Source organism: Pholcus phalangioides, unplaced genomic scaffold, assembly GCF_987345545.1.
Source record: "Pholcus phalangioides strain wild (caught in Gottingen) unplaced genomic scaffold, Ppha-v1.0 ptg000015l_1, whole genome shotgun sequence".
Taxonomy (NCBI): Eukaryota; Metazoa; Arthropoda; class Arachnida; order Araneae; family Pholcidae; genus Pholcus; species Pholcus phalangioides.
In genome coordinates this window covers 86380587-86399783 of record NW_028301608.1, presented here as the reverse complement: position 1 = coordinate 86399783, position 19197 = coordinate 86380587, and the positions used below count along the sequence as shown (strand labels likewise).

At 36.5% G+C, this 19197-nt stretch overlaps 1 protein-coding gene across 1 annotated transcript in view; it reads left to right on the top strand.

Annotated features, from left to right (window-relative positions):
• Positions 1-627: 627 nt before the first annotated feature.
• The window catches only part of Pkc53E (Protein C kinase 53E), a 78060-nt gene continuing 59490 nt past the window's right edge, over positions 628-19197 (top strand). Inside the window, exon 1 of the mRNA XM_089244662.1 lies at positions 628-1205. Coding sequence (XP_089100788.1) covers positions 1018-1205 — 188 coding nt within the window. The 5' untranslated portion in view covers positions 628-1017. The remainder of the gene's footprint in view (positions 1206-19197) is intronic.

The following is a 19197-nucleotide window of genomic DNA, read 5'->3' as shown; positions in this document are numbered from 1 at the left end:
ATTTCATTTTTAAAAATTAGGTTTGGGGTTGCGGGTATCATGTCATGACACTGAGGGACACATTTGGCCTGCAGGTCATGTATTGAGCACGTATGTCATAAACCAAAGTCCTAAAAACTATAGACGAATTTTTTCGCATGTCATGATATCAGTCCGAACAAAAGTGATAACTATCCCCGAACGTTAACATTATCCGTGATTCCAATAAGCGGTATCTACTATATTTATGATAACTGTAAACACACACTTATAATGATTAAAATATACGGTAGTGTATTTTCGCATCTACATGCGATAATTACTCTTTCTAAGTTCAAACTGGAAGCCGATTCCCACAAACACACACACACACACACAAATATTACCCGGAGCGATGTGCGCAGAATCCGGGAAGAGGGAGACACATACACACACACACACACACACACACAGACATCATTACACACACACACACCGAAATCGTAAATCGGTAAAGGCGGAGCTATCATCGCGCGCTACGAATCTACGCTAAAACGCGTTTTAAGGGAAGAAAAAGGTTTTCCTCTTTTATTTATTTTTTATTATTATTATTATTTTTCTCCTCTTCTCATTCCTCCCGACGACGACGTTCGTCTCCTGGTGGCTCTCACAGCAGTTGCCGATTCGCGAGGAAACCTGCTGGTTCTATCAAGAATCCTTTCCCGCTGTTAGGCTGGATGGAGATGTGAACAACACACACACACACATTATACACACACTCTCTCTATCTTATCTCTTAAACATAACATTCAGTATCTTCATAGGAAATTATTTCATTAATTTAAAAAAAAAAAATTTAATTAGTAGGAAATTAAGAGAAAATATAATTTATTAGATGAGAGAGGAACAGAGAAATCACGGAATCTACCTCCGAAGATTGCTCGGTCATTCGAGCAGAAGAAAAGTTCGATTTTAAGTTTGAAAAGGGAACAAAACAGAAAAGTGGAGGGTAGAAGCAAAAAATTACGATATCGGTATCATTACAGCGTATAGCAAATCATGGCAGATGTCAGATCAGATGAAAATAATCGGCCATCCTTCGATGGTAATCCTAGCATTTCGGCATTCAACAGACAACGTAAAGGAGCTCTCAAGAAAAAGAATATCATATGCGTTAAAGATCACAGGTTCATACCAAGGTTCTTCAAACAGCCGACGTTCTGTAGTCACTGCAAGGATTTCATCTGGTGAGTCTCTAGATTATTTATTTTATTATTTATTTTTAAACAAATCTATATATTTTCAGAATTTTTTTAAAAAAAAAGAGGGTTGAGAGAGAGAGAGAGGAATTTTTAATTGCATCTAGTTTCTGTATGTTTCTCCTTTTTTACATCATCAACCTTGATTTTTTGAATGAATACCTTGGACGCTTTCCACAAGAGTCGAAGTTGGAGAATCTATTTTAGAGATTTTGCGGGATGCCCCGAGCGCGTATTTTGTGTGTATGTTATTTATTTTTGTTCCTGTTTTCTTGGCGGGTGTCTAGCGGTGAAGCCAATTTTCTTGTTCTTTCTTCGTCGTTGGTGTGACAGTCCAAAGGAACATGGTTTCTTTGCCATGATGGTGATGTTGATTTCATGAACTTGGCACTAATTCATGTTCTTTATTTCTTCTTTATGCTTCTTCTCACAACTCCTGGTGATTATCACGCTCTTAAATTCCTAATAATACCCTTATTAGTATCTTACCGGTAATGGATTACGCAAGTTGTGTTATCTGGATCCAAAAGCTCTTGTGTAACGGATTTTTAATTGTCTCGGACGTTTGTCTTTTCTCTGAATATTCTGGTACTCGTTGAAAAGATTCGAAATGTTTTCAGTGTATTCACATTGCGTTCATATGCTTATACTAGCTGTTGCCCGTGGCTTCGCTCGCGAGGATTTGGTAATCTGAAAATTACTCGGTGATGATTCCACCTATATAACAATTGAACCTCATCATGATCCCCCCTTGGGGTTGAATTTTCAGAAATCCCTTCTTAGTGGGTATCTAGGCCTACATTATAAAATATGATACTGATGAAATTTAATATTTTTAGCTTTAGTGGTTTCGGCTCGGCAATAACTGCCCCATATAACCTTTGACCCGTCTATGAACCCTGAGGTTGAATTTTGAAAAATGTCTCCTTAGTGAGTCTCTCCATTGCAAAATAAAAACACTGACTGAGTTTCATATTTATAGCTTCAGTGGTTTCGGTTCAGGGTGATTTCTCTAGACCCCCCCCCTTATGACTCCTCATTTAGGGGTGGAATTTCGAAATTCCCTTTGTAATGAATCTTTACATCATAAAATGGAACTACAGACCAAACTTCATATTTGTAGCTTCAGCTGTTTCAGATCGGCGTGATTCCTCCATTTAACCATTAGACACCCCATATGACCCCTTTAGGATTGGAATTTCAAAAAACCCCTTCTTAGTGATCCTTTATGTCGTGAAATGGATCTACTGACCGAATTTCATATTTATAACTTCAGCAGTTTCGACTCGGCGATGATGAATCAAATAATCAGTCAGTCAGGAGATTTATAGATTGATTCATGAGATACTTTGAACTGTCTTACTTCTTTTTTAAAACAAATACCCTATAATTGACATTAGTGTTTAGGAAGTAGACCTATAAATTAAAAATTTGTAGACACGTATCTCAAAATATAGTCGAACTTGCTTATAACGAAGTCAGTGAAAATATTCGTTATAAGCGAACCTCGTCATATCCGTACCGACTTGATAAGTATAGACAAGCAAATACAAAATTTACGAGAAAGAGTAATGGGAAAACTTTTTTATACGTGAAAATTCGCAATACCCGTGTTCGTTATAAGCGAGTATATGTATAGTTTTCAGTCATGAAAAAAACAAATTCTTATTTGATATATGAAAGTTGATAGAATTTAAAAAATAATGTATGGTAAAAAATTTTGAGGATGTAAAATATTGGGACATCAATATCAAAATAAATATTAATGGAATTATTTCTTCCTGATTTCATTCGAATGCACGAATTAATGACGAAAAAGAAAATTATTTTAAATACTATATTTGTATAACATGAAAACAAGTTTATCTTGAAGTTTCGAGTGTTATTCGTCATCGTAAAAAGAGTGTAGTTATAAGTTGTGGCAAAGACATAAGTATTTTAATTAAAATTAATTAATTGGTTAACCGATAAATCGCGTATTTTTTTAATCCGTTAATATTGTTACATTATTCTGATAATACACGTCCTTAGAGAGATTGAACTAAAAAAATAATTGATTTTTCAGTTTCGAACTATTAATAAATATATCCATTCTTATGGAATTTTATACAATCAATATACAAAAACCACATAATCATTTGATTTATACAAACAAGCAAAATCCCCAATGAGGTGGCTGAAAAAATTATGCCCATAAAAAATATGGTTTTCAAAATATCTAAAATACAGGAAACCAAAAAAGAGCTAATATGGGAAAATATAATAAACTGCCCATAAAAAAAATTATGGTCGTCTTGTCCCGGGCCGTAACTAGAATTTTTGTCGCCAAGGGCAAAACACGATTTTGTCGTCCCCACAACTTTAAAATTCGATAATTTTATAACGGTGTTCTTTGTTCCCAGTTCCCACCTGACATTGTCGCTCCTCTAAATTTTCCACCTGGGGCAGTTGCCCCCCCCTCCCCCAGTTACGGCCCTGATCTTGTCTAAGGCCGGGATTACACTGTAAAAGTTTTATAAAAGTTCATTTACAAAACTTGAAAAATTCAGCCAATAAGGGGTTATCGGTTACATTCGAGGAAATGCAACCGATGCCCTTATTCGTTGAATTTTTCAAGTTTTATAAATGAACTTTTATCAAGCATTTATAGTATAATTCCGGCCTAAGTATGGATAGCGTCTCGATTTATTCAAACATGGAACATCGTATTTCTTTTTAAAACATATCTATTGTGGTAGAATTCACGACACAAATATTATCTACAATGAAAAATATAAAAATATTGAAATTATCCAATATGCTTAACAAATATAAACACGTAAAAATAACATAAAATTTTTTAAACTTCAGTAAAAAAATTCTCTGTTTTTGACAAATTTACTAACTGGAATGATATGCAGTGTTGACGAGAAGTCCTGAACACATCTTAAAAATTATTACTTATCATGGCCTAGATTTTTTTTTCCTTGATAAATTAAAAAAAAAAGAAGTTAAAATTTCTCTCACAGATGGCGCTGTAGAAGGAAAAACTCGATATAACACATAAAACGCAACACAAACAGTGCATAATTCATGTTTACGACAATTCGCGTTACATAAAACTATCACATTTCAATATGAGCGCCCTTTTTAGCACGTACTACATCTGAACGGGGGAAACAGTGCTCATGTGGAACTATGGTAGTTTTATGTACAACGCGAATGGCAAATGCATTAATTATGCACTGTTTGTGTTGCGTTTTATGTGTTATATCGAGTTTTCCGTTTTACAGTCCCACCTATGACTAAAAGTTATAACTTTTTCTAATTTATCAACGCAACCCCCAACGCAATATAACCCATAGGATCCTATGTTATGCCCGTAGCTTCTACCGTCCCCCCCCCCGGAACTTTCAATCGCCCCCAAGGAGGCGTTAACACCCACGTTGGGAATCACTGGTCTAGACTATGGTAAGTATTTTAATGCGAACCGCGTACCTTTTTTATGTCAATCAGTTTATGTGTTATTAATTTCATATAAATTTGAATGCGTTCTGGAGTTCTATTGGTAACTAAAATTGGTAACACATTCTAGGAGCATTTTCTAATTAAGGAAAATATCAATATCGATCACGCTTGTTTTTTCCCCTTCTATCTGTGTTTCCGTGTAGCACATCCCACATAATTTCATCAATATTTACATTGTGTGAAACATTTTGTCAGCGATGTCTGCAGAGAAACCTCCTGTCGTAAAAAAAAAAAAATTTGCTAGCGTTTATTTTATTACATATATAACTTGAAATGATCTCGTGTTTGATAACAAGAGTGTCCACTGCCATCTGAAAATAGAACAGACAGAGATATATATATATAAGGTAGAAAACACACATCAAACGAACACACTCACGCAACAGGCAGCAATGTCAAAGATGATGTATTTGGTGATCAGGCACGCGATATTGAGGCAAGGAAAAATGGAAAAAAAACTCTTTTTTTTTTTTTTTGGAAATCGATTTCCGCTTTTCCACGTGACGTCATCTCAATCAAAGGCGTTCTCGTTAGCTCTTAATATGTTTTATGATTTAAAAATAAACCTCAGAGACTCCCTCGTTTTTCAGATTTTCCAGCCTTTGATGATTAAACGCAAGGTTATCAAATGGTTTCCATGACTCGTCTGGTAGTGTATCGCGGTGGTTTTTCAAACTGGGGTCGTATGACTCTCTTGCGGTTCTGGGATATTATTATAAGGTAGGGATGCACAACCTCTCCGACCTGCCCAAATGGGGCTCTCACCAAGGGATCCGGTTATTATACTGGTAAAAAAGTATCAACGGACTGGCGCGCATCGCGTTGACCCGCGTTTGAACCCCACCGTTGCCATAGTTGTGGCTGAAGGTGGAAAAAATAGTCAAATGCATGCAAAGTTGCCAGTTACAGCCGGAAATTGTCAATGGCAAAAGTACCCATTTAAAGTCGAATAAATATGCCAAATGCTACTAAAGTTGCCAACAATCGCTAAAATTGCTGAAAAATCACCAATCACGGAAAATATGATGGGCGCTGGGCGCTTCAAGTCAAAATGTAATTTACCAAAAAAAGTATATGTTTGAATGAATGATGAGAATATATGTCACGAAAATAATCTTAATTCTTGATTTCGAAAATTCAACTGAGCTTTTCTGAAAGAAAGGGGGAAAAAACGGGACATTTAATGGAAAATGTTTGGGACGGCCAATAATGGGACGGCGTAAAATACGGGTCATGTGGTCACTCTTTATATAAAAGTTTCTTGCCCGCGAGTGGCAGAAATACTCTAAGGGGACCATTGGTGAAAATAAGGCGGAAGGAGAGCCAACATAGGTGGTAAGGGGCCACAGAGAGCTGTAAAAAAAAATTTGGCCGTTTATAAATGTATATATAAAACACAGGGTAGCATTATTATCATCAGGCACCACCGAATTTATATTGTCGGCATCTCGTCTGAATTGTTGCTGTTAGTAACACGTAAAATAAATACATTTATGAGTATTTCATTCGCATCCAAAAATTCTAATCGATTACTTGATGAATAAAATTCAGTTAGTTGTTTCACAATCGCTGGTGTTATGCACCAATGGTTTCGGTCAGGGTCGTTACTAGGATTTTTGCTGCAAAAACATGATTTTGTCTCCCCCCCACAACTTTAAAATTAGGTGATAACGATGTTCTTTGATCCCACCTGAAACTTCCACCCCCCCTAAGCTTTTTCTAACCGGGGCAGTTCCCCGCCCCCTATAGTTCCGGCCGTGGTCTCCGTTCGTTTGATAAATTTTCCTAAATTTATCACTTTTACTGGTGATTATGCATAATTCCCGAATGAAGTTGAATGATAAATATATGTGAAAGAAATAATGTGGAAATATCACTTAAATTCAACCACTTACAAATTTCTTCCATACGTGGTGGAGGCACTGCACACACACGTATTTTGCTATAAAAATTAAAATAATCAAAAAAGGATACAAATTTAAAATTACAGTCGAATCCCGTTATAACGAACGCCAAGAGACCGGAGGAATCACTTCGTTAAAACGAAATTTCGTTATAAAGGAATTCCAGGTTACCTAGCATTGTTCTTATGTCAACTTATTTGGAGGATTAGAAAAGTGTTCGTTGAAACGAGATTTTCGCTATAACGGTATTCGTTAAAACGGGATTCGACTGTATTATCAATCTTGCAATGTTAGCCTTCTTCATATTTATCAACATTTTTAATCATAATCAACATCACCGATCGAATCCGTCATCCGAGATTGAAGTATAAGAAATAAACAGAAATGGATTTCGAGATTTGAAACAAGATTTCTATATAAGAGAGAATGTCACATGTAAGGTAGTTTCCTGTGTGGTAGTTTTCTTCTCTATAACACTCAAAGTAGCTTCACGGCAACTTCATTAACACTTTCGAAGAGTAGAAAGTGCAAAAATAACGATGTTATTAAACACCCTCAAAAGAACAAAAACTAGTGAATTTGAAAATATATCGAATCTGATTTTGAGCGGAATATAAAATATTCCGTTGTGTAGAGGTTTCGAAATACCTAAAAAAATACAATATCGTTATAGAAGGATATCGTTGTTTCGAGAGGAGTTCAACATGAGACCACAAAGCAATTCCAAACACGATTCGAATAAATATCGTTGTAGTGGGATTTACCGTTACATTGAGTATCGTCGAGGTTTCACTATAGTGAGAAAAAAAGGGACTGCTTTTAGAATCCTACCTGAAGTGTAGAAGATAGAATCCTCCTACCATAAAACCTAGATCATCTTAACGCACGAGCCCTTCCGGGCATAAGCATAACTTTTGGGCCTCAAGTACATAAAAGACCTGCATGATGATGAGATCCGGCACTACGGTCTTTGTAAATACGGTATGTAAATGTTTCAAGTGCTACTTCTAGATAAGTTTGATGCCCTAGAACATCACTTTTCCCGGGGGCCCATGGTGTTGAGATGGCCCTGCATAGAACTCCCACAAGATGGAACCTCATTGAAGTCTAGCTCAGGCTAGGCGCGGATCCAGGGTGATGTGTCGTGAAGCACGATTTATTGTTTAGGTTCATTGGATCGTCCCATATTTTACGGGACTCCAATTTTCCCCCATGTAATTCGTCCCATGAGAGACGCGACACCCCCCCCCCGTCCGGGTCCCTAACTGTCCCCCACTCCCCGGGCAGGGTCAGCATTAGAACACGAAACTCACATAACTGAAAACTAGAAAAGTTTTCTAGATTAAAATCAGCAACATTAGCTTCTATTAATGTATGTGTGATGAGTAGAAAAAGTACCTAAGATATTAAATATTTTACACCCAACAGTTTTCTTCAGTTTTTGAGATTTCTTGGGTGCAGTCAATTCTACGTATTTGATTGGAATAATTTCGATATGACGTATTTGCATAGCTGCCAACTTTGGAGAATGAGAATTCGGGAGGTTTTTCGCGCGTAACCGCATTCCGCACAAAAGTAAATATAAAAGGGATTTTCACACAAAAAAAAACAATAAAGGGATTTTTGATTAATAAAAGTAAAATTGTAGAGAATTTTTTCCTTTTGCAGAAACGTGACATCGTGCAAACCATCGCCAATTAGCGCCAAGTCGTCAATCATGGCCAACCAGTAGGTTAAATTACTGTCATTACAACTCTCAATCTTTCCTTGGAGCTCGTGTATACTGAAAGGGACCGTATATATCAGTGATTCCCATAGTGGGCGTTAACGCCACCTGGGAATGTTCCAGGTGATGGAATGTTCCAGGGGGGCGGTAGAAGCTACGGGTATAACATAGGATCCTATGCGTTAGATTGTGTTGGGGGGGCGATGGGAGAAAAAAAATTATGAAAAGGGGGCGGTGGGACAAAAAAGGTTGGGAAACTATGGTATATATATGGACGGCCGGACCTGACTCCGGCCAAATTCACTACTGCTGACGCTGCCACCAGATGGCGGCTTATGGAAGGATGGCGTCACTCACTGCTATCCATAAAGGTACTTAACAACTGGCTGCTGGGAAGATTGGGAAGATGAATTTCTGGAAAGAAATGCCGACCGTCCGTGTACGGTCCCTTTCAATGTGCACGAGCTCCAAGGAAAGATTGAGAGATTCGTTGCCTTTGTAGTCTAGTGGTCTAAGGCGTGGGTTCGATTCCCTGCACATACAAAGGCAGTTAAATTTTCTCTTTCCAGAAATTCATCTTCGCAACAGCCAGTTGTTAAAAACCTTTGTATAGTGATTTTAGTTAATACGTTTGTATCCTTATAACACTTATTTTAATTCGATTTAATTTTCATGGAAAAATACGTGTAGCGCACCCGTCCCGTACAGATATTGATAAGTAGGGTTCGGATTTTTATGACCTAAAAAACGTTAAAATATTATTATAAAATTTAAAAATATGACCTTACAATTTTCCCATTATTTAATTTCTTCATTTTCGGAAAGAAAATGCAATGGTTATTGCTTCTTTTCTTATTAAGTTGAAGAAAAATAAATAAAAAAATCCATCAATATTTACCCATTTTAATTGAAATTTTCTCCCAGAATTCTCTCTCAAATGAAAGCCACGCGTATCTTATGCACGATAACTCTGTGCTCAGATGGCAAAATGTCACTTTTTCGAAATTTCACGACGGCAAATTTGTGAACAATATTTTGCCAAAATGCGATACCGTTGCTTTTCGATTTATCACAATTTTCCTCCGTTGCTTTCTCATAAACTGAAAGAGGAAGACGAAATTTTACCACGTTCCAAAACTTTGACGAATGCGAACAACTCAATTTTTTGGGAAAAGTGACTTATGACATTTTGCCATCTAAGCACAGAACTACTGTTCTTTGGTACGCTTTAGAATCGAACTGAATTTTATGAGATGCAAGTTTCAAATGTTAAAAAAAACTGCTATTGTTTATTCTAAGAAATATTTGAAGAAACTGAACAGTTTGCAAAGAATTTTTGAAAATTCGGGAAAAATTACCAGATGGAGCAATGTTTGAGGAAGGCATGTCATAACGCCGACGTGTAGTTTCCGCAATCTCGTTGATTGTTTCTCAAGCTGAAATGGAATGTTGCTGCACTTTGAATTGGTTTTGTGCTGGAACTTCCAACATACTTGACAGAACACAATACAGTGGCACCATTGGTTCTTTAAACCGAGCGCAACTCCGGCCTACCGTTATTGGACAATTTACTAGCGTTTTGCCCCCCCCCCACCCTTCAGAGGTAACTGAATTGTGTCGAAAGAGTGTGTGTGTATGTCTGTACCTTACTGATACCTAACATACATTGCCACTGGCTAAAGCACTGGCTGACCGACTCATCAATCGCCATTAATGTGCAGTGGAACGTCAGTATTACCGCTGCAGCCAATAGCTGTCCCTTATGCCTTTTTATTTAACGATTAGACGCCACTTTGACCTCACATTGAATATAAAATTAGTTTTTCCACCCTTGATGAGTCCGCCAGGAATTTTTCAAGGCATCTTACGGGTGTATTCACCGACAGAGTTTCAACTACAATCGTAGGTTAAAGGATTAGCGATCAACACGGATTGGTTAAAATCCTGAATTTAACCAATCCGTCTCGATCTTCAATCCTTTCACCTGCGAATGTAGTTTAAACTCTGTTAGTGAATACGACCGTTAATCTAACATATCATTCATCTGTGTGCATATATAGTGTTGTGCCTGAAGTTAGTGCTACCATCTGCATTTTTAATCGTGAGTGAAGTGTAATACTTGAATATTTGTGTAGTTGTAGGCAGGAGTCGCAACTAGGGGAGGGCAAGGGATCTGGTGCCCTTTGCAGTGGAAAAAAAATGGCACCAAGTTTGCTTTTTGTACGTTCAAAATTACAAGGGGGCGGAACCGAAATGGGTCCTTGCCCCCGGGGTGGTAATGTCAATTTTTGTTTTAAATCAAACTTACCGAGACGATTAGTGGTTATGCGTGATGCCGGTGATTATGGATAGTGACCGATTCATTGCATTCACCGCAACATATGCAATCAAAAAGATGTGTATGATCCATGAAATGAAATGCCTAGAAAATGCCTAGAAAACAAATTAAAATGAAGACTACAATGTGCATAAAATAAATACGCGCATTAAGGAAATTATTCATAGAATATAATTGTTTGAGATGACGAAATTTCCATAATCCAATGTTATTTACCTCGACAAAGACTTCAAAAGAATACAAAAACCAATGTATAGTCTACAAAACAAAGATTTACAAACAATTGTACCACATTAAATAATTAACTAAAAAAGTTAATACGTCGAAGTGAATATATCCATTATTCTATCCATTAAGGTCACAGCGTTATAAATCGTACGTGTTATTAAGATTGATCGTTCATATTTTTTATGGGCACCAAGCGCTAAATGCTTCAAGACAGCTCGGCATTGATGCCCGCGATAAATCTGGAACGTCTGGCTTTCATCAAACCGAGCACTTAATTCTTTGTACAGTAGAAGGACAAACATTAGAATATAAAAAAAAGGGAAATAGAATTTAAAAAAAAAATTCAAATATATATATAATATAAAAAGTTAGAAAATATTCGGAGCAGCTCAACCGAAATCAACAGACGGCGGAAGGGCGAAGATGTCTTGAAACGAAATGTTTAGGAATAAATACAATCGATACCCGCCGCTGTCTAGCGTTCAAATATCTTCTTATTTTATATATTTATTTTTTGACAAAAGAATGAGAGAAAAAAGAAAAAAACTGAAATAAGGAGATGATGTTCTAAGAAGTTTTTGGAGTCGGAAAAAGAATGATGGACGGAGGTTGGTGCAAATAACTGATAAGAAGGGAAGGCCTTTAAGCGAGGAACAACATACATTCCTTCCAAAAAAACTTCTTTTCATCGCTCTTCTCGAAATATATATTTTTTCCCTTTACCAGAAATCGATTCTGAAACTATTTATACTGAATTCTTTCTTCTTTTTTTTTTCCCCCTATTATTTTCCTACGGACTATATATACTACAGTCGTCTTCCGTTTTTTCCGAAATTTGTCCTCTAAGTGCACTTAAGTCGACTCGAAATTCGTCATCAAAGGCGACTTTTCCAGTACGTATCTGAATTAAGTAAAGCATGAAACTGAGCAAAGTGCTGAATGAACTGTTTCTTCCTTCTTCGAGACTGAAATGATAATAGTAGTAAAAACCAAGAAAGTTCCGATATCATAATCCGGAAAAGAAAGATGTAAATAATAATAATAATAATAATAAAATAATGTTTATTTATTAGGAAGATGTGTTATGTAAGTACTCTGTGGAGACGTCAAGTTCGATTTCGTCTTTCGTACTGAAATTTGTATCTTTCTAAGTTGACTCGAGGATATCAGTTTACATGAGATCGCGGTAATTGAAGAAATGAGCTTAGCTCACCACTTAATTGGATTCTTTATTTTTCTTCTTCTAAATGACAATGAACAATTGAACCGTCTTCATTTGAATCCATTTAGATTCTGACGTTGCGAAGTAATGAAATTTATGAATTGTATTACAGTAGACGCCACTTACTAAAGATATTTAATAAGTGGATACTCGGATATTTAATATAGCATACTCGGATAATGTTATCATTCGAGTATTGCTATCACTTTCGCCAAGTAAGGAACGGAAGAATATCTTAACAGAAAGAATTAGAAAAAAATTCGTTTATAGTTACCAGGACTTCGGTTTATGTTATCAATTTTTTCTCGTTGATTTCTTTTTGCATATTTTGAAGCTGAGGTAGAACCAGAGTGCTTTTCTTTCCCTTTTTTTTATCAATATGCAAGACTACGTAAGAGGTCAGAAGGATCCCTTATTAACAAAAACTTCTGTAGTCAGTTCACAATGACCTAATCGGCCCATGTACGTGTGGTGCTGCTTTTGCAATGGCTTCCCCGTAATGAAAACATTGAAGGTTAAAAAAAATACCTTCCTTCCAACTGAAGAAAAGAAGGATCCCTCCCCCTTCTTCAGTTGATGGGTCAGGTTTTTTCATCTGACCATATTCCCAAATACTCGGCCGGAAGAATTTCCTAAGGGATATATAGAACGTATAATAAACATTGTAATTCGTGATACACATCATTAGACAGTCCCATTCCAACTCCTCACAGATTCTGAATAAAAAAAACGAAGAGATTTTTAGCCTACAGGGTGAAAAATTCTGTTTTAGAACAAATTTGAAAAAAAAAATGATTTGAAATTTTCAAACCTGTTATGTTGGAAAAAAAGGAATTGTCGTATTTCCACGCGTCCTCCCCAACTAAACGGGACGTATGGTCATCATACAGGGAAACAACCATAGGTGGCCACCTCTATTCCGTGGCCAATATTTGTCAGAACGGACAATGTGGCACCATAAACTTAATACAAAAATATCCCCTATTCCAAGGTCACCTCTGTACGTGGTCAGTGGCCACTCTTTACTGAATAGGTAAAGAGGTAGAAGTTTTATCTTTGTGGATGCTTTCTTCGCTTTTTTAGCACATACAGATCCAGTTCAACAACAGTGAGGGGAGTAAAAGAAATGAGAGGAAAGAGCATGTACAGTAATTGCTATAAGATAGATCCCTGAGACAATTCAGATTAAGGAATTGCTCGATGATCTGGTATTTCAAGTTCTGCATAAAACATCGTGAAACCTTTATATACGTAACGATACTGAACCAAAAATATACATATATATATATATATATATATATATATATATATATATATATATATATCGTTGTAAAGGGAATATCGTTATATCAAGAGGCAACAACATCATCACCACGTGTCATCAAATTTATGCTGCTGGTGGCAACTTTTCTAAATCGGCATTGTTAGTTGCCATAAAAAAAAAGGACTTTTGAGTATTTATTCGCCCCAAAATATTTGAATTGATTGTATTGAATTTATTGTAGCGGGGGTTTATCGCAATACACTTCAGTGCATCACACAAAAAAGTAACGACACCGAACACTTTCGGTGATTTCTCAATGCCGATGTTATTAGACGTCCTCGGAAGAATTGAAATATGTGACAAGTTTAAAAAAAAATATTGAAGGATATTTCGAACGGAAAATAAATAGAAATAACGTTGTTTCAGAATCCTCCTTAAAAAATATCGTTATAGAGGGGTTTATCATAGTAAAGGACATCGCTATATAGAGAGGGGGGTTTAACATTACAGACTATAGGTGATTCCAAGAAAGATTTAAAAAAAATACCATACCATTGTAGTGGGTTAATTTATCGTTATGTCGAAAACCGTTGTAGCGAGGTTTCACTGTACATTTACCTTTTTTTGGGCATTGTAAATAAATTGAACATGCGATTATTTTGTGACATCGAAAACCGTTATTTTGGCACGTCCCCTGAAATGCGTTTCCCTATCATACAACCTCTATTCGGCGGTTACCTCCGCAGACGGCCATTTTTTTACGCAAAATAGAATGGCTGTCTTAGAAGAGTTTTACTGTACTTTAAAAACTGGGTTTTTTTTCAGATATAGTTATCAATTGGTTATTGTTATCAGAAATTTCCTAGCCAGCCTATTGTGATTGCAAGAAGTGACGTGCATCGTATTTCCAAGTGAAATTCTCGAGTTTTCTGACTCCGTTTTCCTTCATTCATCCGAATGAGTTTGACCTCGCAATCACTCATATTTGAACATGATACGCTGAAAAAGTTTGTTGAACGCCATTCATTTCTATAGGAAGAATTAGAATGATCTAACTGATAAGAAGGGAAGACCTTTGAGCGAAGAACATGCATTCCTTCTGAAAAGAACTTTTTGAAATATATATTTTTCCCGTACCAGAAATTGATTCTGAAACTATTTATATATATATATACTGAATTCTTTTTTATATTTTACTTTTCCTCTTATTTTCCTACGGACTATATACACTACAGTCGTCTTCCGTTTTTCCGAAATTTGTCCTCTAAGTGCACTTAAGACAACTCGAAATTCGTCATCAAAGGCGACTTTCCCAGTGTATCTGAATTAAGTAAAGCATAAAACTGAGTAAAGTGCTGAATAAACTCTTTCTTCCTTCTTCGAGACTGAAATGACAATAATAATAAAGGCCAAAACCGTTTCGATATCATAATCCAGCAAAGAAAGATGTAGAAAAAATAATGTTTATGTATTAGGAAGATGTTACGGGAGTACTTAGTGGGGACGCCAAGTTCGATTACGTTTTTAGTATTGAAATGCGTATCTTTCCAAGTTCACTCGAAGATATCAGTTTACATGGGATGGCGGTTATTGAAGAAATGAGCTTAGCTCACCATTTAATTGGATTGTTTTCTTTACTACACGAAAATTAAGAATTGAACCGGTTCCATTTGGATTGCATTTAGATCCAGACACTGCGAAGCAACGAAATTTATGGACTGCACTATTTCCAAGTAAAATTCTCTAGTATTGTGACCTGGCAATCAATCATATTTGAATGAAACGCTGAAAAGCTTTGTTTTGAATGCAATTTCTATGCTCTACTAACTTCTATGAATGATGTTAGGATAGATAGAACCACTCACAACTCCAGAATGAAGATAAGTTCTTCAAATACAAAGCTGTGATAAATTACATTCCTAATCAGTGTGTAAGGTTTTTAGCGTAGTTAAAGACTAGTATAACAGTTTCTCATATGGAGTCTTACACAATAGGTAATGTGTTCAATGTCCGTGTATTGCGATCTTTCTGATTAAATAGCCTTTAGAATAGAGATCCTTAGAATTTATTCTTGACTGAAGAGCCCTCACACAACCCGATATTTATTGACTGTATCATTCTTGGGAATGATCTTTAAACGATCATTGAAAAGCAAAACTGAACAAACTTATACGAGTGAAATTTAAAAGAGAAAACTTTTGTTGCGAATCGTTTGACTTAGTGAAGAAAGAGCCTCTTGCTTATCTCCAGGGTAAAACAACACGAATCTTGATTTCTTGGTTTAACTTGGGCAATGATAATATGAAGATTTCAGTTGTGTTTCAAAGAATATTTGAATATAAATAATATTTATATTACATACAGTTATACCTCTACTGACGAGGATAATTCATTCAAGAATTACATTCGTCAGCAGAAATCTTCGTTGTGCGGAACACGATTTCTCACGGGTTTCTATGGAAAATCGTTTAATTCGTTACAGGTACGTTCCGAAATTTGAAGATAAGTTTTATAAAACACTAAAAAAGCACTATAAAAAAGACAAAAACCGGCCAAAGGCTGAAATTAACAGCTTCACAAAATTGAATGAAGGGGGAATTAATTCACTGGAAGATGGAAAACTGAAGATCTTTCTATTTCGGCAATGCCTACCCTACCCAGTCGTTTTCATGAGGTGCCCTCTCATGTGATGTGGTCAGCTCATTCCCATGTCTCATTCATGTGCAGGTGTGAAGATAAAATTTCCTAATAAACCGTTCAACTTTTATGATAAGAGTCTTACACCGACAAAACACGTGCAGTAAAAAAATTAAAGTCTACTCGTCTCTTATTGTTCAATGCATTTTTTGCTTTGCTTAATAATTTATTTTACACGAAAAGGCTCAAAAGCTTCCTGGAAGAGAAATAGAGGTGCAAATAGAGAGCGATTCTGAGGCGGACATGAATTAATCGGTTCTAAAGACCGTAATAATTCTGTTGATGATTTCGAAAAAGTTCAGCTCACGACGCTGCTGTGTTATGGGAGTGGGTACATTGTCGCACTCCCATAACGCTCATAATGCATTGGGTTATGTCACGTCAACTATGCTGATTTCCAATGATCCTTAGCCGAATCCGTATTCGTCAACCGAGGTAGAAATATCGCGGAAAAAAAAAAACTTCGTTAGCAGAAACGCATTTATCGTTATGCCACCTGTGGGCTACAAAAATTCTGCTGCCCTTTTCCCCCATTCAAGTCTGAATTTCTTTTCCCGAATTCGCCACCCTGTGCTATAACCCGCTTGGTCTCCCCCACTCCTGGAAGTACACATGTGTTTTTTTGTCTCACTCCCATGTTTATACACTCTTTTAGTAATTCACATGCTTGCACACTATTTTGGCCACTCACATGCTTGCACACTGTTTTGGTCACTTACATGCACGTATACTGTTTTGGTAAACTCACATATACTTGCACACACTCTAGGTCAGTCTTTGGGTCGTTCACTAACAAGGTTCCTTGCTTTAAAGGTCATTCTTTTGATCATTTACACGTTTACAGATGTTTATGTCATTTTTATTTATTTATTTTTAGTCATTCAAATGCTTGCACACGCTCTAGGTCAATCACTGACCTGGCCCCTCGTTTGCTACTCTCTTTTGTTCATTCACATGCTTGCTCACGATCTAAGCCACTGTTTTGCTCACTCACCGACTCAGAGTGAGTGAGCAAAACTGCCTACTGTCTAGGCAGAGACAGGTTTATTTAGGGTTATACAAATTTTGCCGCGCTTGTCCCATTCTTTTTTTTAGGCGTTCGTTAGTCGAGGTATCACTGTATTTGTATATGGCTGTGGTGAATTAAAAACTAGCAACTTTTTTTTTGTGTGGTAATTCTGCAAATTTCAAATTGTTTTATAGTGCTTGACGTTGAGATTGTCAGCTTCAGCGCTCCAGGTTTCAAAATTATAATAGGTTCATGGAGTATAAAAGCATTCGTAGCAATTCGGTAATGACCTCATGAGTTTTAAATACAGTACAAGCAAATGCAGAGATGTATCCTCTTCACATATGTGCCAAAACTGACGAAAAAAAAAAATTTTTTCCTTTGATTTGTGTTTATTGTATGCCAAAATGCCCTTTGAAAAGAAAATAAATAAATTAATTTGGGTTGATATGACAATTTTGCATTAGGTATACATATGTGTACTCTGAAATACACGTGTACGACAGGTGTTGGGAAAAAAAAAAAGAGTAATTAAAAACCATTTAAAACCGTTAAAAATGAGGTACACTTATGTGGTTATAGAAATGGAGCTAAAAACAACCCTGGGGTGAAGAGTGAGATGTCTTTCACCAATCTAATGGCCGTATTCACCGACAGAGTTTAAACTACAATCGCAAGTTAAAGGATTAGCGATCGACACGGATTGGTTAAAATCCTCAATTTAACCAATCCGTTTCCCTCTTCAATCCCTTCACCTGCGATTGCAGTTTAAACTGTATTGGTGAATGCAGCCGTAAAGGTTTTACGTAAGCAGTCTCAAAGAAATTGCAGTCGACGCTTCTTGTAACCACTCCATCGTTCCACGGAAAACGAACATTATATACCGAATTTTTGAAGTCGCACAACGAAAATCACGAACTCCTTCAAAATGCCATATTTTTTTTAATTAAGTAGATTTTCTCCCCGATTTTCAGCGGGTGCAAACTATGAAATATATAGAAATGTTTCCCATTGAAAAATCAACTTTAAAAAATATCTAGGATTGTCAATGCTAAAATAAGAGGCTTTTAAGGGGGCGAGATATTTCGTCAGTGCCGCTCAAAGGGTTGGGAGAATTGCATATTTGGACGGAATAAAAAAATTATATATTATTTATTTTGTTATAATGTAAGAGCCAGGGGTGCATAACCTTAAAGTATCAACACACACACACACACAAGTCGATAAAAGCATAGGCTGACCATATTTCTTTCATAAAAATACGGAAAATCGGGATCCATACGGGATATCACCAATTATCGGGGGGGGGGGGAACCAGTTGTGAATACAATTTACAGCCAACAAAAATTGTCAAAGGCAAATAAAGTTGCCAATTATCACCAAAGCAATTGTCAGAGGCACACAAATAAAGTTTCAGCCAAAAATTTTTTTGTCAAATTCAAGTAAAGTTGCCACCTGCCGCTTAAATTGCTGGAAAATCGCCACTGGCGGGGGAAATAGTCGGAAACTTCAAGTCACAATTAGAAAAATGTAATTTTTCGGAAACATCAAAATTCAAGCATTTACTCATTTACTATCTACACTTCAAACTATAGAACGACGGGCGACAGCACCATTATAACGCGAAACAATCTCTCTAGAAAATCTCTCAAATCTCTCAACAAACACTCTAGCTACCTAAATACGTTAGGACCACGCACCACACATACAACGTACTAGCATTCCTATACGTAACCAGTTCGTTAGAAATTACTCAGAGAAATGTCCACGAGGTGCACGTGCGGTCAAGTAGAATTTTGGTTCTTAAAAAGAAGTAACGGTCTTACACGCGGCCCCGCGTGATTCAATTCGATAATGGAAACGCGATACCTAAAAAAATAGCCCCTGAAATTAAGAACTGAAATAAAACTGTATGTCTAAAAATGTAAATAATTAATTTCTGCCTTTACACGTGCCGGTAATTTTGTTCTAAATTTATCGCTCATTTATGATCGTATTTCATCGAGCTCCGCCCATTCCAGCTACTAACTTCCGGTACGGACCGTTAAAAAAAACGAAACTGACCAGAATACTAGTTAGGATGAT